Source organism: Podarcis gaigeae, assembly GCF_964106915.1.
Source record: "Podarcis gaigeae genome assembly, chromosome: 8".
NCBI lineage: Eukaryota > Metazoa > Chordata > Lepidosauria > Squamata > Lacertidae > Podarcis > Podarcis gaigeae.
The window spans coordinates 81,455,438-81,482,941 of record NC_139684.1 but is presented as its reverse complement, the minus strand read 5'-3'; the positions used below and the strand labels follow the sequence as shown (position 1 = coordinate 81,482,941).

The following is a 27,504-nucleotide window of genomic DNA, read 5'->3' as shown; positions in this document are numbered from 1 at the left end:
CAGTTTCTGTGCCGAAACCTGGCGCAAACCCCAATTGAAATGGATCTAGAAAATCTGTTTCCTCCAAGAGTGCCTAGACTTGGTCCACGACTACCTGCTCAAGGAACACAACAGGAATGGACAGCGCTTGAGATTCATCTACCGTTAATAGCGGAGTCAAGATCCCGGTCACAAGCTTCATTCAGCTGGTCCACAGCATACCTGTAAAAAAATAATAATGCAATTAATATTCATGCACTATCTAGTACAGCAGTTGCTACAACAGGCCAGGAAGTCATTTAGTGATCTGCTAAGATGCTTAGCAACTTTCAAGTGGTTTATGAGGGGGGGGGGGGGAGTTTGGGAATCACTGTGTTTAAAAAAGATAAATCACCACATCAGTGCAAAATAGATAGACAGCAACAGTTTTATATTTTTTTAAAAGTCACAGCACTATTGTGCATGCTTCTTTCATGTGGCGAAGGCTTATTAACTGGTTGCCTACCTCACTAGACTGGAATATGTACATTGTTAATTAATGTGGGTGGTATGAGTTGAAATTTAAGCCGCTCCAGCCTACCACAACTGCTTTGTATTTCTTCCCAAGAGATGCTGGCCCAGGAAAAGTGATTGCTTTAAGCCACATGGTGACACTCTGCATATCATTGTGATGATGCTCTCACAGGCCCGCCAGCTTAGAATAAAAACAAACCTATCTGCTTGGAATTCAAAGGAAGTCAAAGCAGCAGTGGAATCCTTAAGGGGGTGGAGAAATGGAGAGGAACTGCATCCCTAAGATGTAAACAACAAACAGCCTTACGGTGTTGCAAAGACTAACCTGGATGGATTGTGGCATAGTAAGGAGATCCTCTCGTGCTGTAAGATGTGCAGAGAAAGCTCTTCTTTGCATTCCGCTGTGTGGGGTAGTCTCATTATGTGATGAAGCAAGAAAGAGCCCTCTCCGTAGTGCTGCTTTGCTGACACTTTCCATCATTTTGGTGCCAAGTTTTATTTATTCATTTATTTAATGCATGTACAGTGGTACCTCGGGTTAGCTTCAGGTTACAGACGCTTCAGGTTACAGACTCCGCTAACCCAGAAATAGTACCTCTGGTTAAGAACTTTGCTTCAGGATGAGAACAGAAATTGTGCTCTGGCGGCAACGGGAGGCCCCATTAGCTAAAGTGGTGCTTCGGGTTAAGAACAGTTTCAGGTTAAGAACAGACCTCAAGAATGAATTAAGTACTTAACCTGAGGTACCACTGTATATCCCACCTTTTTTCTCTAAGGAACTCAAGGTGACAAACACTAGTCCTCCCCCTCATTTAATCCTCAGAACAACCCTGTGGAGTAGGTTAGGCTGAGAGGCGGTGAGTGGCCCAAAGGTCATCCAGTGAGCTTCATGACCAAGGCGGCGGCGGGGGGGGGGGGGGATTCAAACCCTGGTCTCCAACCACTACTCCACACTGGCTCCTATAAGTAAGAGATTTACTTATTTGCAAAGGCATTTTCATTGTATTATGTGTGTGTGTTCTTATTGTTTAAACTGGTTTTCAGTGGTTTGTACAGTGGTACCTCGGGTTACATATGCTTCAGGTTATAGACTCTGCTAACCCAGAAATAGTACCTCGGGTTAAGAACTTTGCTTCAGGACAAGAACAGAAATCGTGCTCCGGCGGCGCGGCGGCAGCAGGAGGCCCCATTAGCTAAAGTGGTGCTTCAGGTTAAGAACAGTTTCAGGTTAAGAACGGACCTCCGGAACAAATTAAGTACTTAACCCGAGGTACCACTGTATTTTTGTTTTATGTGACTGCATTCTGTATTTTGCACCCCACCCCGGCATCCGCTGGGCTAAAGGACGGGCTATAAATATTCCTCATAAGTAAATAATTCATTGAATAAAACTGTTAGTCACTGAGGTGCTACAAAGATCCTTGATGTTTTTTTGTCGCAACAGACGAATGGAGCTGCCTCTCTGGAATTCATCCCAAAAGTAGTTTGTGACAGAGATTTAGTTGCTCATCTATGAACATAAGCCACTTCTAGCAGTCAGCCCAAGTCATCATGAGCACTTCTAATGCTGCAACCAGTACTTTTCCCTAGGCAACCAGAATATGATAAATATTTATGGCAAACACTTGTTTCAGTGCCCTGACTGTTAAAGTGGTATTAGTGCTTTACATTTATAGTGTGGATGTGATCAAAGCCAGCTTCTGGATACAGGCAGCAGATGGTTTGGATGAGGAAAGATCTTGCACTGCCCAGATAACCAGCAGAAAAGGAGGAGCCTGGTCCCTAATGAGTATTTCCTGTGCACAGAGTAAGATCTGCTCAGTCACCTACTGCCAAATGATTAGTGCCAGGTAGGCTGTCATTAACTATAGCATAGTCAGGCTGCGGACACACTAACCTGTTTGGAGCACAAAAATATAGTTCATCTCAGTCCGGAACTGTTCATGCTCATCTTCAACATGCTTTCAATCAAAATTGATTCTAGATCCTGCTGTGCACAAGGGTGGGGTGTGATTAGTTGAAACACATTATAAACCCCTCCCCTTGTGATAGGATTAACCACTCCTCTTCCTCCCTGCACATGGCCCAGGTGAATGATGGAGGAAGCGGTGACTGCAATCTTGGTTATTAGTCCACCCACAACGGAATTAGGCAGGTGTGGTTACACCCCCCTCCTCAATTGCTGGAACCATCTACAAACGGACACAATTTCCTACTCTACAATTGTATGATTATATGACACTGCAGGGTAATGCAGAACCAACCTTCTTTATTTTCGGATTGAAACCAGTTTCTCAGTAAGTGGTTTTCAGCAGGGCAAGGAGAAATGCAACACATAGATTGTGTGGACTATGTAGAAAAAACAACTAATTACAGCAGAACAGAATGTTTGCAAAACTAACTTATTTGTCATGCTGTTGATAAAGTAGGCATTTGGCCGCCATAGCGAAGCCCATCGCCCTATTGAGCCAGTGTGGTGTAGTGGTTAAGAGCGGTAGTCTCATAATCTGGTGAACCGGGTTCGCTTCCCCGCTCCTCCACATGCAGCTGCTGGGTGACCTTGGGCCAGTCACACTTCTTTGAAGTCTCTCAGCCCCACTCACCTCACAGAGTGTTTGTTGTGGAGGTGGAAGGGAAAGGAGAATGTTAGCCGCTTTGAGACTCCTTCGGGTAGTGATAAAGCGGGATATAAAATCCAAACTCCTCTTCTTCTCTTCTATTGGACGTCAGCAAAAAAAGCTCTATAGCACAGGCTTCCATCTTGCAAAGTCGATAACTATGGCATTTCAGAACATTCCCAACTTGGTCAGCAAACAGTTGCTCTCAGAGCTCATTGAGGCCAAACTCTAATAAACATATGCATTGCTACTTTTCTAGAAAAAGAGGTGCCGGAACTCACCATGAACGCCTCCCTTGTTCTCTTACAATGGCAATGGCATCCACCTGAAAGGTGCCAGAACTGAGTTCTGGTAAAGGGGAAACAGGACCTGCCTGCTCATGAGGAGGAATTTCTGGCTGCCAACTTGGGGGGACTGGGCCAGCTGGTTCTGAAGAAGGTTCAGGTGCTTGGGGCAGGACTTTGATTTGCAGTTTGGATCGGGGGATGAAGTGGACCGGACCAAGAGAAAAAAAAAAAAGATTTACAGGATCCCCAGTGTGCCAGTGAGAAAGCAAATTGGATTGTGGAGTTTTGTCTTGAAGCAGCTGCAGAGACCGATCCACAACTCGGGTGGCTCCAAAATGATTAAACCTGTGATTTTTCCTGAAGTAGCTGCTTAATCTGCAGGAATGGAGAACTCTGTGAAAATCCCAAGATGAAAACAACATAGGCCGCTGCCTAATGTGTGTGTGGGAGTGTGTGGGAGTGTTGTGTTTGTATTTTTTGTGGGGAGGCTGTTTACTTTTGCTACAGGGATTTTTCCTGCAAGTTTTAGCAATGGTTTAAAAATGCTGTTGATCTGTGCTTTTTGCAGGTTGTTAAGTGGTGGGAACTGTTTAATGGTTTTAAGAACATGGTGTGTGTGTGTGTGTTTGAAAGACACCTTGTGCTGCAGTTGCCCAAGGGAAAAAGAAATGATTGTGAAGATTGTTTGGGTAACTGTGTGTTTGTTTGAAAGCCATGTGTGTGCTACAAGGGCACTGTTACGGAAAAAATCTAGGTGCGAGGCTGCTCAGTCATCCAGCTTGTCGGGTAGAGCCCACGGGTCCCTGCGGAATAAAGGAAGGATTCCAGCCATAAACTGGAGCAAATAGCTGTTGACCAAAGTTTATTGTGCAATAAGTTCAAAGAGCAAATTTGAACCCCGAGGATGGGGTGACAAAGACTTTTAAAACTTTCCCACCATATCCCAGAATACAGTTCGTACAGCATCATTGCTACATCACTGACATGTCACAAAAGGGGAGGGGTTGACCTTGGCAAACATGTCCAGACAAGTCCTTGGTACAAGATTAGCATAAGCAGACATGGCAGGGCAAGACACAGGTATAAGATTAGCATGGACAAATATGTCTTAAGTACCCACCACCCAAAAGTACAATAGAAGTTCCTTTGCATGTCTGGAGCCTGAGGCGAGTCAAGTGATGAGATTTGGCTTCCTTTGGCTATCAATGAGCCCAGCAATTGTCACCTCTGGGAACTTCCTGGAGTCCTTTTTTCAAGGGGAAAATGGGAAAGGAGATGATTTTATATTATTTTTTTTTCAGCTAGGTAACTTCCCTGAGCTGTCAAGTTGAAAGGATACATTCAGGCATAATATTTGTAATATTTAACTTTAAAGATGTGCCCCCCCCTCGGTAATTTCCGTAACAGGCACAAAAATGGGAAAGAATGAACAAAGGCCTTTGGGTGATACAGCTCTGCTACTGATGCTTACATCCCAACTTAAACATGTCAGAAACCCATTACCTAGGGCATGCCAAGGTGGGGTGACTGGGTAAGCTGGACTGGGATTCAGAAGTGACTGGGAGTGGTGCACCATGGGGAACAGGGTGGCTTGAAGAGTTCACAACGGACTGGATATTGTTAAACAGGAATAAGATGTTGCTGTGTTAGGTTGGGATAAAAGTGATGTTGTGTTACGATATGTTTTTGATGATGTGTCTTCCAAATATCTGTTGTAACTTTTCTGTTACTTTTCCATAGGGGAGCTGTGTGTGGTGCATCTCAGACAGATGTTTGGTTCCTGGGTGGGTGATGTTATGAGTTTGTGGGTAACAGGCACCCATAATTTCTGGGTTCGGTACATGTTATAATTTAATCGATGCTTGGAGTATTGAAATAGGTTGCCAGGCGCTGGATTTAGCAAACTGCTAAAATACAGGCCAAACCAGTTTTTCTGTGTGTGCAGGAAATCGCCTGGTGAAGGAACCATCAAGGAGAACAAAGGAAGGGAATAGGCAGAATCATTAAGCCAACAAAGACAGGAAGGGAAGCTACCAGCAAAGCTAAAACTGTGTGCCAGCCAGCAGATGGGTTGAGTCTTGCACTGTGCTCTGGGTAGTTACCAAAAGACTTAAGACAGATTTTTTGGGGGGGGGGGGGCGAGCTTCAGGATTGGAGTTGGCCTGCTGTAAGTGGGAGGAAAAATACTGGTAGCTGCATTTTGTAAATGTTTTGCGAGCTGGAGAAAGCGGGGCCAGAGCACAATGCGGGCTATCAGTTTGAATCCAATGTTGCACCCATGGGAGAAACAGGAGCTGCTTGGGGTGTCAAGTTCTGAATTCCTCCACTGTAGGCTCAGGTTGTATATATGTGTAAATAAACCATATGTCATAAAGACACCACAACAGTTGACTCTGTGCCTCATTTCCGAAGGAAACACAGACCTCGGATAAGCGCCTGGATCCCCGGAATCCCACTCTGCTTGGAGGCTGGGGTGGCGTGTAACAGTATGTTTTAACATTTTGATTCTTATTATTGCAAAGCGCTTAATCTGCCCCAGCTGCAACAAAACATGACTCTCCTGCATGCCAGAGCAGGCACTGTAACCTTCCAACACTTTGACTTCACCCCCAAAGGTGCACGCCTCCATGGTCTCCCAAGACAGACGGATGCCAGCCAACGGGCTTTGAGGTGTTTTATAGTAAGCATTCCAGAACCTGATGAATATATAGGGCAAAATAAAATATACAGCTGTTGTTATTCCTTCCCCCCCCTCCCAGCTGCATTGGCTGCTTAGCTGCTTCCAAGTACAGGTCAATGAACCTGCCCTGACCCATAAAGCCTGAAATTGCTTGTGGGGCCAGGTAACCTGGGGGACTCTGGTGGAATCTACACACATATAAAAAAGGCTGTGAAAATGCTTTTTTTAAAAAAAAATGTTCTGAAAAATACATTGAGTTTGCCATAGCTCAATGTCACCATCTAGTGTCACATTTGTATATTGCAATTAACAACACACTTTAAAACAGGCACCCCCAAACTTGGCCCTCCAGATGTTTGGGGACTACAACTCCCATCATCCCTAGCTAACAGGTCAGGGGTGATGGGAATTGTAGTCCCAAAACATAGGAGGTCCAGGTTTGGGAATGCCTGCTTTAAAAGTTTTATTTGCAGCTGTATAACTAAGTCCTCTGTCCCTCCATATAATCTTTCCTGAGAATCAAAATCTTCGACAGAGGCCTTTCTTGCCTCCCTTCCAGGTATCCAAAACATGGTAATGTTTAATATGCTATTTTCTATGCCCTCACCCCGTCCTTTGATGGCCACCAACTTGAATGACTTTAAAAGAGTATTAGGCAAATTCATTGAGATAATGCTGTCAGTCCGTATAGTTAAAGCCATGGTTTTCCCAGTAGTGATGTATGGAAGTGAGAGCTGGACCATCAAGAAGTCTGATCGCCGAAGAATTGATGCTTTTGAATTATGGTGCTGGAGGAGACTCTTGAGAGTCCCATGGACTGCAAGAAGATCAAACGTATCCATTCTTAAGGAAATCAGCCCTGAGTGCTCACTGGAAGGACAGATCCTGAAGCTGAGGCTCCAATACTTTGGCCACCTCATGAGAAGAGAAGACTCCCTGGAAAAGACCCTGATGTTGGGAAAGATGGAGGGCACAAGGAGAAGGGGACGACAGAGGACGAGATGGTTGGACAGTGTTCTCGAAGCTACAAACATGAGTTTGACCAAACTGCGGGAGGCAGTGGAAGACAGGAGTGCCTGGCGTGCTCTGGTCCATGGGGTCACGAAGAGTCGGACACGACTAAATGACTAAACAACAACAATGCTGTCAGTGGCTACCAGCTCTGATGGTTATGTTCTACCCTTAAGGTTCGCCCTTAGGAGGTTGGCTTATTCCCCCCCCCCCTTTAATCAGGTTTTTTGGCCCTCATACTTATTTGGGCTGCTGTGAGTTCTGTTGTTTTCTATCACTTGCTTACATTGTTATACTGGATTGAGTGTATACCATTCTGATGTCCTTAGGGAGGTAGAGCAAGATAAGGATTATTTTACCATGCTGTTATAATCTGCTGTGAGCATGTGGTAACTTTTGTCTCACACAGGCGTTTGGATGGGCAAATCTGTCAATTTTGATTTCTCTCAGTTTCTCACATTTCCAGTCAGACATTTCTACATTGGTTTGTGACTTTAAAAAAAAAAGTCCTCATGAATATCCATTCGCATCTTAGTGCTTAGTCCGAATACACACCTTTTTTCTATGCAAAATATACATATTTTTACCAATCAGTTTCCCCTAATAGAATTCATTTTGTATGTTATTGTCCCTATGATGAGCATTTTATGTGCACTTTTACATCAGTACCTGCATTTTTTTAGCACATTACATGGTTGGAGAACTGCATTGCAAAATTCAGAGAAGTCCAAATTTCAAAGGATGGCTGTGTTTCAGATCATGTATTGACTTAAAAAGTACGAAGTTCACCTTCAAATACAAACTAAACAGAATTCTACACACACCCAATCCCTAAACAGAACTTTCTCATATGAGCTAGCAGATAGTAAACCTTTGCCTGCTTCTGTATTTCAGTGCTTTAATGGCTGCAGAAGAGGCAAAAATTCAACAGATAACCCTTCTCTCCTCCCCTTGCTGCACTTTCATGTTGTAAAAAAATGTGTCGTGCCAGAAAAATATGCGGTAACCGGTGTTGTTGGAGCAGGTTCATTGCTATCTCTTGGGTCCCTGATAATAGCTTTATTCCCATTTGATAAAAGAGCAAACAGCGGCCCGGTTTTGTACCCCGCCTACTTTTCTGAGGAAACGAAACTTTAATTCTGCTTTAAGCAAGCTTTTCCTTCAGAAGGGCATAGAAAGAGAAAGACCAGGTGCTGAGATCCAGGAAGCGCCAAGATGGCTTTGCAGCCTATTTTAAACCCGGTGAGTATGAAGAGTGTGTGTAAGAGGGGAAAGCTTGATAAGGTGGTGGTTAGGAAGGCTGCATAGACATTTTCTAAGAGGTTGTGTCTCTCCTAGGGATCAACTAGCCGGGAGATCTGACTAGCCCTTCCCTGTCTCCTTGCAGCAAGCTTTCTATGTGCATCCTTACAGCTAGGATTGAGCTGCTGTAAGGAGAATTGAGTTACAGAAAAACCCCAGAGAAAATGCAGACCAGAAGCAGATAACGCTTTTCTTGGCAGGGAGATAAGTAATGGGAAAGCTCAGCACCTCAATTTCTCTGGATTCCTCCGGACTGACACTGTTTTGTGGGAGAGATTCAAGTGCGTACCTGAACTTTAGGTTTGCACAGTTAAAGTGGACTGAAGGGCTCTGTTACGCTAGTGCAATAAATCTGCTTAACAAAGAAGAGCCCATTTTGTGGTTTGGAAAGTGTTTTGGAAATGCATTGAAAAGTATGTGATGAACGAAGTAACAGCGAGAAGACATGTAAGCTTCCCGCAAGCAAATTGGGATGGGTGGTCATTGTAGTATAAACAAATTGGAACAAATGCTCAGTAGAAACCAGACATCGCCTAAGCTTCGTGTTAGCTCTGTGGAAGCATATCGGGATAAATGCTCAACAACCTTGGCTATGTTACCTGAACCGAAAGGCATGGCAAGAAAAAAGCAAGGCAAAATTTAAAGTGGTTGTGACTCTTTGCTGCCTTCCAGTCAATGCAATCTAAGTTGCCCCTGAGGTCTTTCACTCCTTGCGCACTACCAAATTTGAGTCAAATCTTTGCCCAGAATGTCCCCACCACCAAGTTTGGGGCCTTAAGCTAAAAATGTGTATTTTGAAAACAGGACTTTTAAGACCATTTCCATTGTTTATCACACCAATGATATTCAGAGATATATAACGCCTGGGGAAATTATACTTGAGTTTGGGGAATAGGGACCCAGCAGATGACCACCTTTTTCTTTTCCTTTTTCTGCCCCACAGAGCGTTCCCTTTACTGGCCCCATTTTTGGGGGTCTGACTGAGGGGAAGATGATTGTAATCCAAGGGCAAGTCCGGGTTTCTGTGAAAAGGTTTGTCCTGCTTCCACTTAGCTCTTTGTGCCTCTCCCGCCTCATCAATACCTTTTCCTCAAATTAGATTCTCTGTTTCTACAGTCTTTCCGTCTCGCTTCCCCAAATTTCAGAGAGTGCCTCACATTTTGCATTTAATGTGACGTTGCTCTGTCAGGAACAGCCCTAGCATTGGGCAGAGTAAATTGGTTGCCTCAGGTGGCTGAAATTTTGGGTGTCGGCAAGACAAGGCATTAATTCACCTCTTATTTACTTTTATATTTATTGAGATTTTTACTCTCGGGGAGATGTGAGATTTCCTGCCTCAGGCGCCATAATAACTTGCCCAGCCCTAGGTAACTTTCATGTTGACATTAGAGGAGGTGTCATTTGCATTGTGCCTCAGGGGACAAAATATATTTGTGTGAACAAGGAACCAGGAGAAACAACAACATGGGCAGTGTTTTCCTTTTGGAATAGTTTCCAGAACGATTAAAGCCACAACTCCATCCAGCCTTTACTATTGTTATTTTTAGCTCTTCACCACAAGTGAATAAACTGATTCTGCAGTGGACTTCACCGCCCATACTGATGTGGTCTACCCCCGAACTTGGAGGGTTTAACATCAAGCCCTACCCTGTTACCAGTATTCTTGATTTTAAGAATATCTGTAGAAATATTACCAGTATTTAGCCACTAACGGGGCTGGTTCCAGGTACTAATGCCCAGGCAAGAACATGTAGTTTTCCCCACAAGGGACCCACATTTTCCTTCCCCTGAAAGTGTGGTGCAGTTTTTAATCTACCCCTCTCCTTTAGCTAGGGTGGTCACTTAGATGTCACCACAAATAAGAGGGGACAGATTTGCCCAAAATGTGCAGAAATCTTGGGTTGTACCTAATGCTAGTTCTCCTCAGAGTTAGACTCATTAAAGCTAATGGACAAGGCTAACGTAGGTTCACTATTTTAAGTGGGTCTCCTCCGAGAATAACTAAGTTAGAGAAATCTGTGTACCATAATTTTATTTTAAAAAGACCAATACATCCGCTCTCATTATAGTGGGGAAGACTGTGAGCAGGTGAGCTGTGCGCCTACGTACAGTGGTGCCTCACAAGACGAAATTAATTCGTTCCGCGAGTCTCTTCGTCTTGCGGTTTTTTCGTCTTGCGAAGCATGGCTATTAGCGGCTTAGCGGCTTAGCGCTATTAGCGGCTTAGCGGCTTAGAAAAAGGGGGGGGGAAAGGAAGCAAGCCCATAGGGAAATTCGTCTTGCGAAGAAGCCCATAGGGAAATTCGTCTTGCGAAGCACCTCAAAAAATGGAAAACTCTTTCGTCTAGCGAGTTTTTCATCTTGCGAGGCATTCGTCTTTCGGGGCACCACTGTACTCCCAGGTGCTCATTGCTGATGGGCCCCTGCAAGGTCTCCTTACTGGCTGTTTTTTATCATTGATTAATTAATTAAATTTATTAGTAGCACGCGCGCACACACACACAACCCAGACAGCTTACAAAAATAAATAGATAACACATACATTATAACCAGCATAAAGCAAAACAGAAAAAGCTAAAACTCATTAGTATTTTAAAAAGGCATGGCTAAAGCATTCTTCTAATCTAATGTTTTAAGCCACGGGTCATTCAAAGCCACAGGTCTGGTGATAAGAAATGTTTTTTTGCCTGGTGCCTATAAGTAAGTAATGATGGCACCAGGTGAGCCTCCCTGAGGAGAGCATTTCACAAATGGGGAGCCATCACTGAAAAGGCCTTTAAACAGGGTTTAGACCAGAAATCCCTTCAAAGAGAGGACTGTCTTCTGTAAAGAAGGGCATCCTACCTGCTGGAAGAGCAGCAGGATTAAGGATTTAGGGCTCATTCCAGCGAACACTTCAAAATACCCATAGACCACCTTGTTTGGTGCCGGCACTGTTTATAGCATAGCTCATGATACTTGACGCTAATTTCTGTGGAGAAATTATATCCCTTTGATAGTAAGAGATTTCATTTTTAAAAGAAGCAACAATTTACCAGTTGATTGAAAACCAGCCCCTAGTACTGGGGTGCTGTTCTTATACAGACATATGAGGTAAATTACCAGAAAACCGCCTGAAGAACAATCCACGGTTGCCAATATGGCAGCTCCTCCACCTACACCTTTGCCCATTACTGGTGGTAAATTGGAGTGGGGATGCTGCCATAAGCAACCATAGAATGGTCTTCAAGGGTTTTGTGGTAATTTACCTCACACAACTGGCTTTCAAGCAAATGGTAATTTTTTATTTTTATTTTAAAGAAGAATAATTCAAAAAAGCCTTTCTTGTGTGAGGGAGATACTGATCTGAGGGTGCTGTTGAGAGGCTTGTTTTGCAGCATTATATATTGTTGTTGGGTTTTTGTTTGTTTTTTAAGCAAAGTTTTATGACTTTAATCTAAAGAAGCAGAAAACTAGTTCCTGGTACCAAAGAGGACTTTGTTTCTTGAATAGCACCGTGTCACACAACGAGCCGCTTTTGAAACTGTAGGAAGTCTCAGAAATGGTTTATGTCATGAGGCAGCTTGGGGAGAAGATCTATTAAAAAGGCAGAAACCACATTAAGCTTGCCCATCCCTTCAAGTGCATCAAAAGTAGCTATTTTATTTTATTTTAATATTGTGAGCCATGTTGAGGGTCTGCACTAGGCCAAAAGGAACTTCACACAAACAAACAAACAAAATAGGGTGGACAGGAGCAAAAGTGGTCAGGGTCCCTGTACCTTCAATAGGTATATTGAATATGGAACTTTTCTCACCCAAGATGACAAATCACACAACATATGCACAGTTATTAAAACAAAGCCCTGTAATTTATTTTGCATGTGGCTATATATATTGTTATTCACTCAGAATGGAAGGGGTGGCTTGAAGTGGCATACTTTTGGTTTTTTTTGGCAAATATTTTTATTGACTGGCTTTCTGAACGTACAATTAACAAACATTATTCTAAAAAGCATGGTGCTTCTGTGTGAAGTCCAGTAGATTAACTTAAAAGAGTCTCTCCATGGGTTGATGGAGGAATTATCGTGTGACTAAGCTCTGTTAACATATGAAATGAAACAAAACTATGTCAGTCATTAAAAATATATATATAGCCTTCAATCTTCCCATTAACTTTTCAACTAAATCAGTTTGCCAAATGTTTGCATACCACCTGGATAATGTTAGTCCTAGAGTAGTTTTACTAGTACTTATCAGCCGTCGAGCCGCCACCATTAAAAATGTAAGGAACACCAGGATTTTGATTATCAAATATGGACAATGATGCTAGTTGAGGAATACAATTTTTTTGCCAGTCTCTTCAAATTTATTTATTTTTTTGGTCCACCATACATTTAAATTGCCCTCAAAGAACCTCCAGGGAACTGTAGTTTGTTATGGGTGCTGGGAATTCTAGGTCCTTGAGGGGTAAACTACAGCTCCCAATGTTCTTGGGGGAGAGGACTGTGCTTTAAAGAGAAGGTGTGCACGCAGCTCATTAAACAACGCAATCTTTTATGCACCTTCATGGCTCCTGCTCTCTCCGAATCACCCCTTTCCCCTACTCTCCCCTCCATTTCATCTCTCCAGTTCATTCCCTGCAGGTGTGGTCATGGTCCACCAGCCCACCTGCCCATCTCTTCCCACTGAGCTTCAGCCAAACCATCCCCTCATATTTCAGATTCTCGGTCAATCTAGTGTGCGGCAATGGCAACATCGCCTTCCACTTCAACCCCCGTTTCGACGAAGGCCGAGTCGTCGTGTGCAACACGCAGCAAGGCGGCCGCTGGGGAGCTGAGGAGCGGGCCTACAACATGCCTTTCCAGCCAAATATTTATTTTGAGATGATCCTCAACGTCAAGAGCCACTGCTATCAGGTGAGGAGGCTGGAGAAGCTGCTCCGGCTCGCTGTCTACCATGCAGCCCCTTCGTCTCTTGCAGGGGAAGGACTTGATAATTTGCAAGTGCAAAATTTATCTCCAGCATGGACTCCGACTTGGCTTTATGTTTAGGCCGGCAGAAGATTGGCCCCATAGCGGTGCAGCAATAGAGCTGCTAGCACATTTGCAAAGCTAAGCAGGGTATGGTTTCATATTGGATGGGAAGCCCCGTGTTGCAATTCTTGCTTTGCAGGGGGTTGGAGTAGATGACCCTTGGGGTCCCTTCCTGTAGAATAGTGGGTAGACATGGCAGACAACACAGCAATTTCTCCAAAGCAGCTCTTTATTTTGTAAGCTGGAACAGAAAACTGAACAGCAAACAGCTCAGCCGGCCTGCTTTTATAGGCAGCCGGCTGTCAACATTGTAGCAACAACAACCCAGAGTTTCCCGCCTAAAATAACTGACGCGGACCTGAGTGAAAACTATCTACAGACCTGAGTGAAAACTATCTACAGTATCCCCCTGCTGGCCCAGGGTGAACTTCACCATATAACACTTCCAACTTTACAGTTATATGATTCTATAAGAGATATGATTCCCCATTCCTTTCCCTCCCGCCACATTCCCGTTAGAGATGCAGCTCGGCTGACAAGAACGTTTTGGCAGGGGATGATGATAGTGAAGAAGAAATATATAAAGGCTGTATAAGAGCTGTGCAAGCTGGCCCAATGTTGCAATGAATTCTCATGAAGAATTAAAACAGACCGATATGCAAATTGTGGAGAAATGAACTTAGGACTGGAAGAATTAGAAACCTGCAGAAACTTGAATGGCTTTATTTGCCCATCCCTAACCACAGTAAGCGTGTAGCTGGGAAGTGAAGTGTTTAGGGGGTTCTGTGCATACTTTCATGCTGAGGGGTGTGGCGTTTGTACAAGTGTGGGCACAGCCTTCCATTTCAGGAGGGCCAGGCTTCTGAAAATACAGAAGAAATGCTTCATATGTGAGTTCTGCTGAATGGGTTTCCTCACAAGTCCCGTTTGTTTGATAGCTGCTACCACCTAGTGGGTGAATCATAGAATCATAGAGTTGGAAGACACCACAAGGGCCATCGAGTCCAACCCCCTGCCAAGCAGCAAACACCAGCAGAGCACTCCTGACATATGGTTGTTAAGCCTCTGCTTAAAGCCCTCCAAAGAAGGAGACTCCACCACACTCCTTGGCAGCAAATTCCACTGTCGAACAGCTCTTACTGTCAGGAAGTTCTTCCTAATGTTTAGGTGGAATCTTCTTTCTTGTAGTTTGGATCCATTGCTCCATGTCCGCTTCTCTGCAGCAGCAGAAAACAACCTTTCTCCCTCCTCTATGTGACATCCTTTTATATATTTGAACATGGCTATCATATCACCCCTTAACCTCCTCTTCTCCAGGCTAAACATGCCCAGCTCCCTTAGCCGTTCCTCATAAGGCATTGTTTCCAGGCCTTTGACCATTTTGGTTGCCCTCCTCTGGACACGTTCCAGTTTGTCAGTGTCCTTCTTGAACTGTGGTGCCCAGAACTGGACACAGTACTCCAGGTGAGGTCTGACCAGAGCAGAATACAGTGGCACTATTACTTCCCTTTATCTAGATGCTATACTCCTATTGATGCAGCCCAGAATTGCATTGGCTTTTTTAGCTGCCGCGTCACACTGTTGGCTCATGTCAAGTTTGTGGTCAACCAAGACTCCTAGATCCTTTTCACATGTACTGCTCTCAAGCCAGGTGTCACCCATCTTGTATTTGTGCCTCTCATTTTTTTTTGCCCAAGTGCAATACTTCACATTTCTCCCTGTTAAAATTCATCTTGTGTGTGAAGTAGAACAAGGGTGGAATTCTAATCCAAGAAGAAGGTAGACTGCTGCAGATCATATGAGACGTCCAGTACAATGAAACAAACTGTCTCCTTATGGGCTGTCACTCAGCTTTAAGCAGCTAGGCCAAGAGAGAACCCAAACAAACATAGGACATCAATCAATCCAAGGCATTATGGAGATTGCTGTAGTCTGTATAATCATGTACGGGGGTGTATTTATGCTTATAATAATTTTATTCAAACAACCTTTAAGAAATAAACTTGACACTGAATTTTCTGAATGTTTCTATTATTAAATACTGAAACCATAAGAGGAGGGGGGCCATGTGTGCACCACCAAAAAAGGAGACACAGATTTGCATAATATTTGCGCCTGCCATTTTGCTATGATTTGAATGGAAATATCATCCATCTCGTCATAGTGGGGAGGACAGGGACAATGTGTCACGTTGTGTCACCCGAGGTGAAATGGGAATGTGCAGCGCTGCCATGCTACACCTCTTACCTGGGTTGCCCATGAAGTGGCGGCAGCATCGGTGGGTTCCGGCGAGATTTGGCAAAATGTCACAAAATCTTGCCTCTTCTCAAAGGGACTCGCCTAACCAGTTCCTCAACCTCCTCCAAACTCATAACAATAAAGTTACCGTATTTTTCGCTGTATATCATGCACCCGACCATAACACGCACGTAGTTTTTAGAGGAGGAAAATCCGTAGGCATGCCACCCGTAGGCATTCCCTCCATAACACGCACAGACATTTCCCCTTACTTTCTAGGAGGAAAAAAGTGAGTGTTATGGTGCAAAAAATACGGTAAATGCTAAGAGTTACTTACATCCAACTACAGATAGGTAGCCGTGTTGGTCTGCCATAGTCAAAACAAAAAAATTCCTTCCAGTAGCACCTTAAAGACCAACTAAGTCAGTTCTTGGTATGAGCTTTCGTGTGCATGCACGGTATCTGAAGAAGTGTGCATGCACACGAAAGCTCATACCAAGAACTGACTTAGTTGGTCTTTAAGGTGCTACTGGAAGGAATTTTTTTGTTTTTACATCCAACTGTAGTTCTACACAGAGTAGACAACTGAAATTAATGGGCATGATAGTCAGTTTAGTTCCATCAATTTCAATGAGTCTACTCTGATTATAATCTGGTTCATCTCACTGACTCCAACACCTTAACTAGGTTGTCCCTCCAAGTTCCACCCCCGGATTAGGAGCCCACAAAGCACAAATTCTGCTTCTGGTTTCCCAAGAACTAACCTGACCTCCTCCTTCCATTATTCTAGGTATCCGTCAATGGCAACCACTTCCTGGAGTACAGACACCGCCTTCCTCTCCATGAGGTCCAGACATTGCAGATCAATGGAGATGTCTCTTTGAACTGCATCAGCTTCGCTGGCACTAATGTGAGTTGCACAGTTTCACCTCTTACACCTCCTCCAATTTCAGCTTGCCATGGTGGATCATGCACTGTATTTTTTGCTCTGTAAGACTCACTTTTTCCCTCCTAAAAAGTAAGGGGAAATGTGTGTGCGTCTTATGGAGCGAATGCAGGCTGCGCAGCTATCCCAGAAGCCAGAACAGCAAGAGGGATCCCTGCTTTCGCTGCGCAGCGATCCCTCTTGCTGTTCTGGCTTCTGAGATTCAGAATTTTTTCCCCCTTGTTTTCCTCCTCCAAAAACTAGGTGCGTCTTGTGGTCTGGTGCGTCTTATAGAGCAAAAAATACGGCACCTTGTAATGTCGGTAGCAGCCATTTGCAAATCAAAGGGGAACACTTAGAAATGTGTCAGTCTAATTTTAAAATGAGGTGCTGGCAACTGGTGAGGTATGGAGTCGGAAGAGACAAAACATTTGTGGTTGCAGTTCTCATGCGAGCTTGAACACTAGAAACAAGATGCAGTGAATTTGTATGAACAACTTACCCTTCTTGGGGAGCAATCCTGGGGAGGGATGCTGCAGACCTCCCTCTGTGCCAGAGAAGGTGGTTTGCAGACAGACTCTTCTTCCTCGTGGTGGCAGAAAACTTAGGTGCCATCGGTGCTGTGCTCTGCCATTGCTGCACCAGCGGTGGCAAGACCAACAATGAACTGTGTTGGGGGCATGCCAAGCCTCTGTCAGAGGAGGCTGTGGGTGTACAGGATCCCAAGCCTCCTTGTGACCCCAAATAAACCTTCAGTTGCATTGCCTGGCATAAGCTTTTGGGACCTTGGCAGAATTTGACAGAATGCCACACACACACCCTGTGTCCCATTAGGATTGTTCTGTAAGTTATTTTTTGAAACGTACTTGCTGTGCGTCTCTGCCAGTTCTTGAAATTGATTTCACAGTACCCATATTGAAACACAAATATTTGAAACAGAAGATTTTGCTTTATATCACAAGGTGATCAGCAGGGTTAAGATTCTTCTTGATTAGCCTTTGCCTGATATGTGTACAAGAAAGTGGGCAGCAGGCAGACCTCTTAGAGAAGGCATTCCATAAATAAGGTACTACCACCAATAAGGCTAAGTTTCAAATTTTCAAATATCAGGTAAGAGAACTGCGAGAGGCATCTCTGAGGATTCTACCAGAAGTCTCATGGCCCTGTTACCCAAGATGCTGCCAGTTGGAGCAAGCAGAATGGGCCAAGCTGGATAAGTGATCTGACTTAGTACAAAGTGGCTTTGTGTGCTCATACTTAATCTTAAGAGGGCATGAGAAATGCAAACTTGCTTCGGAAGCAAACAAATAAAAAAGAATTGTTTTTTGCTTTGGAAGCCAATAATGTTATTTACTCATTCATATATTTACGAATGGATGTATCACTTTAAGGTGGCAGTTGATGGCTTTTGGATCAAATTGGGAAAAGAGACAGTGCCAAAAGGGCAAGTTGTTGTTGTTGTTGTTGTTTTAAAAAATAGTTCTTATTTCCAAACGTATTTTTATTGTGTTTCAGCCTCCACCCCCATACACCCCTCCTGCTTACAATGTTGTGACAGCCACCACAGTAAGTAGAAGCCCTTAGTTTGTTTGCATGTGTTTGCTTTGCAAATCTAGTGGGCGGGGGGGGCGGGGGGGATTGATTAGTACTGGTTATTTATGTAGCGATTTCAGTGTACAAAGTGCTTTACAGTGGTACCTCTAGTTACGAACTTAATTCATTCTGGAGGACCGTTCTTAACCTGAAACTGTTCTTAACTAGAGGCGGGCTTTCGCTAATGGGGCCTCTTGCTGCCACTGCACCGTCGGCACATGATTTCTGTTCTCATCCTGGGGCAAAGTTCTCAACTTGAGGCAAATCTTCCTATTTAGCGGAGTTTGTAATCTGAGGCATTTGTAACTAGAGGTGCCACTGTACTACATTCACCTTCATAACTCCTTGCAAGGTAGGCCACTAGTTTTGTCATTTTCCGGGTTGGAACGGAGAAATAAGTGACTTATTCAAGGTCACCCACTGAAGACCTAGCCACATGACTGTTGAGCACATGGTGCACTGGGGGAAAATAGCTGAGAATCCTGTTTGTGTTCACATTGAACCTTTACCTCCCTAATTCTTGGAAGCCAATCACAGAATCACTGTTAGAGGAGCCTTGTAGACTCAGAGGGGGGAACCTCTGTCCCCCCCCGATATTGCTGAACTACAAACTCCCAAGCAAATGTGGCCATAAATTATGGAAGTTATAGTTCAGCAACATCTGGAGGACCAAAGGTTCCCCACACCTGTTGTGCAGATCATCTGGGCCAACCTTCTCCACTGTTCAGCACTAAGGCATTCCTAGAACAAGGCTGTCTAACGTCAACTTGTAGACCTCTAGTAAGCACGAGCCCCATGACCCCATATACGTAACCAGTGGTCTCATACCCTGCGTTACTCGGATATCAGTCTTGAAAGGCTCAAAATGACATCTAGCTATATCCAAACAGACAAAACCCTGTGTCTTGATCTCAGAAACAATCATGCAAAATTTTGCTATGATATCTTAAGAGGTGTCCAAATGCACAGTGAACAGGCAGACCACTTTGTCAAACCACTCTGACCATTAAAAAATTTATCCTAACGTTCAACTGAAGTCTACCCTTCTGTAACTTAAGATCTAGTTCATTCCCAGGAGCAAATAAGTCTTTCCCCTCTTCTCTGTGACAGCTTTCCAGATATTTGACCAGTGTTATCATATCCCCTCCTCAGTCCTCAAGGTTAAACATACCAACAGAGTGCGCCTCTGGGATTGAAGTCAAATGACTGTGTTAGCAGCACTAAAGTGACCTTTGCCTGCAATAATAATAATAATAATAATAATAATAATAATAATAATAATAATGCTGAAACTGCATCACAGAGCTAACAGAGTCAAAACGCTAAATATCCTTCTGTCAGTGCAAAAGTTAATGCTCTCTTAATGATATATCACTTTCTTTTTAGGTTGGTGGTATGTTTGCCCAGCCGAACTTTGTGCAGCCATCTTTTTCTGTGAGTAGCTTTGTGGAAACTTCACAGATCCTATAAACTACTGGGCTAAAGGATGGGACGCCTAAGGCACAACCAGGCACCCTGATCCACTCACAAATGGTGACTTGTTGTGGTTGCCGCACAACAGCAGAATCCTGTTGGCACATGGGAAGGCCCAGAGCTCAGTGGAAGTAGGGCATAGCTCCATGAGAAAGATACATGCTTTCCAGGCAGAAGGTTCCACAGGTTGCGATCCTATACTCAGTTACCTGGCTGGGAATAAGTCTTGTTGAAATCTGTGGGACTTTCTTCTTCTTCTTCCATTTTATTTTAATCAAAGTATATACATATGAAAAACAGTTGTAAGGAAAAAGAACAGAAAAAGAACAGAAAAACAAACTAAGCACATGATAAAAGTAAAGGTAAAGGGACCCCTGACAGTTAGGTCCAGTCGCGGACAACTCTGGGGTTGCGGCGCTCATCTTGCTTTACTGGCCGAGGAAGCCGACGTACAGCTTCCGGGTCATGTGGCCAGCATGACTAAGCCGCTTCTGGAGAACCAGAGCAGCGCACGGAAACGCCGTTTAATCCACGTGCTTTCATCCACTTTGATTGTGCAAACCTAAATTTTCTGGTATGCATTTTCAATCCTACCTGCAAAAGAATGAGACTGTGGAAGAGTTTTGTTCCCTCCCACTGAGCTACGTATAGATCCATCCACTGGCAAGTCAGGATTGCAGAGAGGAAGTGAGGATTAGGAGAAGAATTGGGTTAAGAATTAGGGTGAGATGTTAAATGAGAAGAAGCTGGAGTATTCATAGATTCCAGAGTGATGATTTTTCATCTCTTTCTTAGTATAGATTCTGATGGGGACGCGGGTGGCGCTGTGGGTAAAATCTCAGTGCCTAGGACTTGCTGATCGCATGGTCGGCGGTTCGAATCCCCGCAGCGGGGTGAGCTCCCATCTTTCGGTCCCAGCTCCTGCCCACCTAGCAGTTCGAAAGCACCCTTAAGTGCAAGTAGATAAATAGGTACCGCTTTATAGCGGGAAGGTAAATGGCGTTTCCGTGTGCTGCGCTGGTGCTGGCTCGCCAGAGCAGCTTCGTCACGCTGGCCACGTGACCCGGAAGTGTCTTCGGACAGCGCTGGCTCCCGGCCTCTTAAGTGAGATGGGCGCACAACCCTAGAGTCGGACACGACTGGCCCGTACGGGCAGGGGTACCTTTACCTGTAGATTCTGATATTTCATGCAGGGCCCTTGCAAAGAAAACATTTAAAATTATATTTAGGGGGGGATTTACTTAAACTGACTAATCAAAAAGCAAGACTCGGGGCTTTTTTTCTGGGGGGACACAGCGGTACACATACCCCTAAACATTTTGTGAATCTAAGTTTGGCCTCACTAAGGGGCAGTATTTCAGCATGAGTAGGAAAATGAGAGGGACGTGGGTGGCGCTGTGGGTAAAAGCCTCAGCGCCTAGGGCTTGCCGATCGAAAGGTCGGCGGTTCGAATCCCTGTGGCGGGGTGCGCTCCCGTTGCTCGGTCCCAGCGCCTGCCAACCTAGCAGTTCGAAAGCACCCTCGGGTGCAAGTAGATAAATAGGGACCGCTTACTGGCGGGAAGGTAAACGGCGTTTCCGTGTGCAGCTCTGGCTCGCCAGAGCAGCGATGTCACGCTGGCCACGTGACCCGGAAGTGTCTCCGGACAGCGCTGGCCCCTGGCCTCTTAAGTGAGATGGGCGCACAACCCCAGAGTCTGGCAAGACTGGCCCGTACGGGCAGGGGTACCTTTACCTTTTTACCTAGGAAAATGAGAATACCCCTAAACATTTTTTAAAGAAAAAAGCACTGGCAAGACTAGTCAGTGAAACATTCTCTCTAGTTAGTGGACAACTCTGGAGACATTTGATTGCTCCACCTATTCACTGTGTTCAACAAGTGTTTCCTGAAACAAAAAAATTAATACAAACAATAGTTCTATATAAATTAAATGCTTTTCTTTTCATTCTTTGCAGACAAGGAAGAAGAAGACGGCCCAGGTGTGTGGGTTAAAATCTGGGGCAATATTGTAGTCTACCTAGTTTAGATAAGGCAGGACTGCAGGGGTTTGGTCTAGACTGAATTTTTATGCTTTTCGGTTCTGCAATACAGTATTATTATTGCAAGGCCTTTCACTTTTTCTCTGTTTCTTCATCTTTTCTCAGGGTAACAGTGGAATAACTTTGTCCAATCCTGTGAGTATATTGGTGTTCTGTTTTCTATGCCTCTTGGTTCTCCATCATAGATAAATTTAGAAATTTCTGCTCGTTTTTGACATAGATTAAAGATGGTAAACTGGCAGTCTGTAGGCCCCAAATATAATTTACAACACACCCACACAACAGATGCAGCTCCTTTTGGCTATATGAAGTGTTCTTGTGGCATTTTTCTCCTGAATCTGTCCACTCTTGGGAGACAGGACGCTTAGTCAAGACTGATTGGTCTGATCTTGTACAGGCATCAGGCCAAGTCTAGACATAGGTTGCATAGTTAGATTAGGGAAAGCTGAGTGTTAAGAGGCAGCAAAGCAGACAGGAGTCAAAAGAGGGTCTGGGCAGGGCACAGTGAAAAAAAAGGCTCAGCAAGCAAGTTCAAGAGGCAACCAAGGTGCAAATATAATCAAGAGATTTGCTCTGTGTGCCAGCAGCTTCTCCCCTTAAGACATAAGCTATGACAAGTTAAAAAGATCCCATAGCACTACCAAGAAGATGTGTATATTCTTTCAGAAAAGACAAGGAAAATAGAAATAATGACGTTTGATATTTGCATATATATTGGCACAAAGGCAAGGATGCAACTAAAAACTAAGAAACTAGTCCGTTTTTTGGTGTTTAGAGGCGCCTCATAATCAGAGGCACTAAACCGTACCTTGCTTTTCCCTGCTTCAATAGGGGCTGGAGGATAGAGATACAGTGTGGGAAGGTTCTAGTAGCTCAAGATGTATTTGCATTTTAGGGCTAAGGAAGAGTGATTACAGCTGACTTGTAAATTGTGTCCTTTGGTTGCAACCAGCCTACCCAATTTCAGCCTCTGATAATAGATCAAGATCCACCTGTGCTGACTTCTGAATGGAGGGACATTCTTCAGCTTCCTGGGTGGCTTCAGCTTCTGGGAGTCTTAGTTCTGCTTTGTCTTCTTGCTTCTCTTGATGAAGGACTGAATCCCTGTTGTTATTTTTTCCAGGCTGTCCCATTCCACATTGCCATCCCGGGGAATTTCACTCAGTTCCGCAAGATTACAATTGTGGGGAATGTGCCTTTTCACGCAAACAGGTGCGTTAGCAGAGGGGGCAATATTATACACCAACTTCCTACATTCAATTATCATATGAAGTTGAAGCCAGTCAGAAAGTACTGTATATACTTGTGTATAAGCCGACTTTTTCAGCACATTTTTTATGCTGAAAAAGCCCCCCTCAGCTTATACTCGAGTGAGGGTCACTTTCAGGCTGCTCCTTCCTCCTCATCTGCCTTTGCCGCTGGCAGCGGAGGAACGAGCAGTCTGAAAGCAGCCCTTTTGGGCTGCTTGTTCTTACTCCGCCACTGCCGCCACCAGCCTCTGCCTCTTGGCAGCACCCTAGGTAGGCAGGGGTACGGGAGGGGCTGGGGCGGAGAGAGAAGCCCCCTTTGCCGTGTGCGCATGCGCGTGTGTGCACATGCACTCCGGCCCACCAAGAGGTTTGTGGTGTGGTGAACCGGCTTATACTCAAGTCAGTAAGTTTTCCCAGTTTTCTGTGGTAAAATGAGGTGCCTCGGCTCATATTTGGGTCGGCTTATACTCGAGTATATACGGTATCTGTCAAATTATCTCTGCAGGTTCCAGAGATACAACCAATCTAATTCGCTTCCCTATCACATTTGAATCTTATTTTGCTGCCTTCTTACTACGTTTACCTTTGCTGTGTGTGGTTTTCCCAAAATATTTATTTCTTTCAGAGTAATTTTCTTTCTCGATTGGCAGTGACGTTGTTTGGGAACGACATGCAAGTGTCATGAAGGGTGGCTGATTTCATAACATTCACACATGCAGCAGAAGCTGAGCTTCTAGGTCAACCTGCGGCTCCTAGGTGCAGGTTTGCTTTCCTGCAAATGAGGACAATAACGAGAGCCAGTGTGGTGAGCACTTTGGTTCGGCCGGAGAGTTCAAATCCTCATTCAGCCATGAAGCTCACTGGATGAGGTTGAGCCAGAGACTCATAGGGTTATTGTGAGGGTAAGGCAAAGTAATCTTCAAAGATGCCACCCTGAGTACAGTGGTACCTCGGGTTACATACGCTTCAGGTTACATACGCTTCAGGTTACAGACTCCGCTAACCCAGAAATAGTACCTTGGGTTAAGAACTTTGCTTCAGGATGAGAACAGAAATCGTGCTCCGGCAGCGCGGTGGCAGCAGGAGGCCCCATTAGCTAAAGTGGTGCTTCAGAACAGTTTCAGGTTAAGAACGGACCTCCGGAACGAATTAAGTACTTAACCCGTACCTCCGGTTACGGACTTTATTTGTTCCGCAGGTCCGTTCGTAAGCCAAAACCGTTCTTAACATGAGACGCGCTTCCGCTAATGGGGCCTCCCACTGCCACCACATCGTGGGCGCACGACTTCCACTTGCATCCCAGGGCAAAGTTTGCTACTAGGGGCATCTCCTTCCAGGATAAGTGGAGCTCATTACCTGAAGCATTCGTAAGGAGGACGGTACGTAACCCGAGGTTCCACTGTATATTGGAGGAAAGGGATGGTACCAGTGTGGTAATACAAATCTGATCCAGGGCAGTCTCAGGTCTAAGAAGATCATGGGCTTATCCAGACTTTCTGTTACATTGCACTTTTCAGGCACAGATCTGGGATTTAAAGCTGTGTGTCAGAGTGATGTTGGTTGGGTTTTTTTTTCATCTCAGTGCTTCCCCTGGGAAAATCTGCATTTTACTGCTGAATCAGAGTAAATAAAAATCTGCAGAAAACCTGATTGCCGTAATCAGCAGTAAAGCGCAGGTTTCCCTAGTGAAACCACCGGGACAAAAAAGAAAACCTGCTTGGACACAAAGCTTTAAATCCCAGACCTTTTGCCTAGAAATGTGGCATGAGTCTGGATGAGCCATGAGTGAAATAAAAGCCAGATCAAGAAGTTTAGGCCAAACAGATGCAAGAGTGAATTATTTAAGATGGCTGTAGAGCAAGAAGCAGAGAAAGGCAGGCTCAAGAAGAATGTTTTATCAGGTAAGTACTCTCAAATACCCATTTGTTTTGTGTATTTCTCGAAGAAACAGCAGGTTGTAAATAGTCACTTACCCAGTCACTTGTGGCAAATAATGGAGAGTCCTCAAGGCTATGGCAAGAACAAAAATGATCAAAATAACTTTTTCTTTCTGGCCACATGCAACTAACAGATCCTATGCATATTTTCTCAGAACTAAATCCCAGTGAGTTCAATGCAGCCCACTCCACGTTAGGTGTACAGAAGATGATAGCATTATTTATACTGGGAGCAGCCAGGCTAGTAAACATTTTCAGTGGGCATGTCATGTAACTTTAGTAGATTTATTTGCAAAGCTGTGAAGAAGTTATTTATTCCACCCACCTCACCCACCCATTTTATAAGTTCTTGTAGGCAGGGGTTACATTTCCAGGTATGCATGAAATTGTATATAGTGGGGAACACCATCTAAAAACCAAACTCTGCCAAGAATCTGCCAAACTCCATCACAATTGCTCCCTCCAAACCTCCTTTCTCAAACTCCCAACTCTCCACAGCCTTCAAAGGTCTGTGAAAAGGCTTCTGGATCGCTAGCCATTTTCCTGCTCTTTCATGTCATTTTTGCAGTTTTTTTGCAGTTAAATTGGCAAAGGATCAGGAAGACGGTTCTCTTAAGATCTATGCTGGGTTAAAAGTCGTGTTGTATCATTTTAGAGACCCCAGGAATATGCATTGTCGCCCTTTTCCTCCCAGATTCCATGTGAACCTGAAAAACACAATGAGCGGCAACATCGCCCTGCACATCAACCCCCGACTGAAGGAGGGAGCAATAGTCCGGAACACCTTCATCCACGGCAGTTGGGGCTCTGAGGAGAGGCACTCGCCCGCCATGCCTTTCTCCCCTGGCCAGGCCTTCCATGTAAGAAATACCTATGGGGAATGAGCATTTGCACTGGTTTACATTTCAGATCTTTGTCAGAAGGCACACCTCATCAACAATACCAACTTAGGTTGAAACAGTTACACAGAAGCTTCTGACATTCTGTGGCAGCTATTAGTTTCAACAGCTGATCTTGGAAAGACCCTTCCAACACTCTCCTTGCCCCCTGCCCTTTTAGCAGAGGAACTGGCCACTTCCTCCTGCTCTTCATGTGCAGGTGAAAACACATGAAGGAGGACCTTTGGCCTGATCAAGGAAAGCAGTGTTTATATTCCTGCAGCCATTTTACTGGCTTATACAGTGGTGCCTCGCAAGACCAAATTAATTCGTTCCGTGAGGCTCTTCGTATAGCGGTTTTTTCCGTCTTGCGAAGCAAGCCCATTGACAGCTGAGCGGATTAGCGCTATTAGCGGCTTTTAGCGATCAGCTGATAAGCGGCTTAGCGGCTTAGGAAAAGGGGGGGAAAAGGGAAAAAACCCCGAAGGAACTCGCAAGACTTTTTCGTCTTGCGAAGCAAGCCCATAGGGAAATTTGTTTTGTGAAGCGCCTCCAAAACGGAAAACCCTTTCGTCTAGCGGGTATTCCGTCTTGCGAGGCGTTCGTCTTGTGGGGCACCACTGTACTGGCCTTTCCACATCAGATAATCAATTCCAGCATTCTGTCTCAAACAATGCCTTTTAAGCAGCTAAGTAGGGAGAGATTGCCCCCTCCCCAGATTAGCCTAATAAGTCCAGTAGGGGGCTGGACTTTTCTTGGGACCAGAGCGCTATACTTTTATAAAGTAGTGCTATACATCTGACAGGATTCTTGGCACTCTGAACAAACTGCTTCATTTTAGGAAATCATTAAACTGGTATAAAATTAGGGTTGCCAGACGTCCATAATTTCCCATTGCCGGGATTTGGCAGTCAGAAACAGTGTCTGGGCAGAAATCACTGCGATATCTGTGAAAATCCAGATGTATAGCAAGCCATGTCAGAAGTGACTCTGCAAAAAAACAAAACCCCTCAACAACAGTATGGCAACCCAAATAAAATTGATATAATGGATAAAACCTGCTCCATGCCTCTTGTTGTGTGTGGATTAGTATGGTTTGAAAACTCAGAATAAAACATTTCTTACTTTCTACCACTAGATGGAGATCACCAACCTAAAGAATAACTATCAGGTGACTGTGAATGGAATTGTGATATTCAATTATACCCATCGAATCCCTTCAGGACAGGTGGACCACCTGGAAATAGCTGGGGATGTGACCCTCTCCTGTGTGCAGTACTGACGAGTCTCTGTTCTTCTTACACAACATTTTAAATAAGCCATCTTGAAAGAGAAAAGCAAATACGTTTCTGTAGTGCCTTTCCCCCCTGTGGATCAGCGTTGCTTCAAACCATGTCAGGCATACCTGACCTGCAAGGCTAATGTTTACTATTATGGCTTCCCTACAAGGAACCCTGGGAATTATAGTCTGAAAGGATCACTTGCAGAAAAAAATGTGGTAACCTTGTGGGATACCTGTGGGTAGGGAAGCCATGCTTGCGAAATCTGTTAAAACCCTTTTTCTGGTACTGATGCAAAATACAGGTGTGGAGTAAAGATGTTGAATGGAGATTTTACTAACTGGGTAGCAGATAGAATTTCTTTGTCTCAAATTCGGATAATCATTTACTTCTTCCCTTGTACCCTTAATCATATTTTACAGTTATGTAAATTATGCTCAGATGCCTCCTTGATGAAAAATAAATGCCAATGAAGATAAAAATGGAA

The 27,504-nt window shown here is 44.4% G+C and overlaps 1 protein-coding gene and 1 long non-coding RNA gene across 3 annotated transcripts in view; one reads left to right on the top strand and one right to left on the bottom strand.

Moving 5' to 3' along the window:
- Nucleotides 1-10,350, bottom strand: part of LOC310851834 — a 16,910-nt gene extending 6,560 nt beyond the window's left edge. The window contains exons 1-3 of the long non-coding RNA XR_014567858.1: nucleotides 10,085-10,350; nucleotides 2,390-2,479; nucleotides 143-201 (exon numbers count right to left, since the gene is read on the bottom strand). This is a non-coding gene — a long non-coding RNA (uncharacterized lncRNA). The remainder of the gene's footprint in view (nucleotides 1-142; nucleotides 202-2,389; nucleotides 2,480-10,084) is intronic.
- On the top strand, nucleotides 7,993-27,504 carry LOC310851592 (galectin-4-like). Of its 2 annotated transcripts, XM_083754160.1 has the most exons (11): nucleotides 7,993-8,330; nucleotides 9,334-9,422; nucleotides 13,092-13,287; nucleotides 16,433-16,552; nucleotides 18,083-18,133; nucleotides 19,547-19,594; nucleotides 21,589-21,612; nucleotides 21,778-21,807; nucleotides 22,796-22,884; nucleotides 25,554-25,719; nucleotides 26,876-27,504. In XM_083754160.1, exons 1-11 carry the CDS (start codon nucleotides 8,304-8,306, stop codon nucleotides 27,017-27,019), a joined length of 984 nt encoding a protein of 327 aa, XP_083610286.1. In that variant the 5' UTR covers nucleotides 7,993-8,303; the 3' UTR covers nucleotides 27,020-27,504. The 2 variants fall into 2 exon arrangements, with proteins under 2 accessions (XP_083610286.1, XP_083610287.1); XM_083754161.1 differs by lacking the exon at nucleotides 21,589-21,612 and having other exon boundaries at nucleotides 8,174-8,330.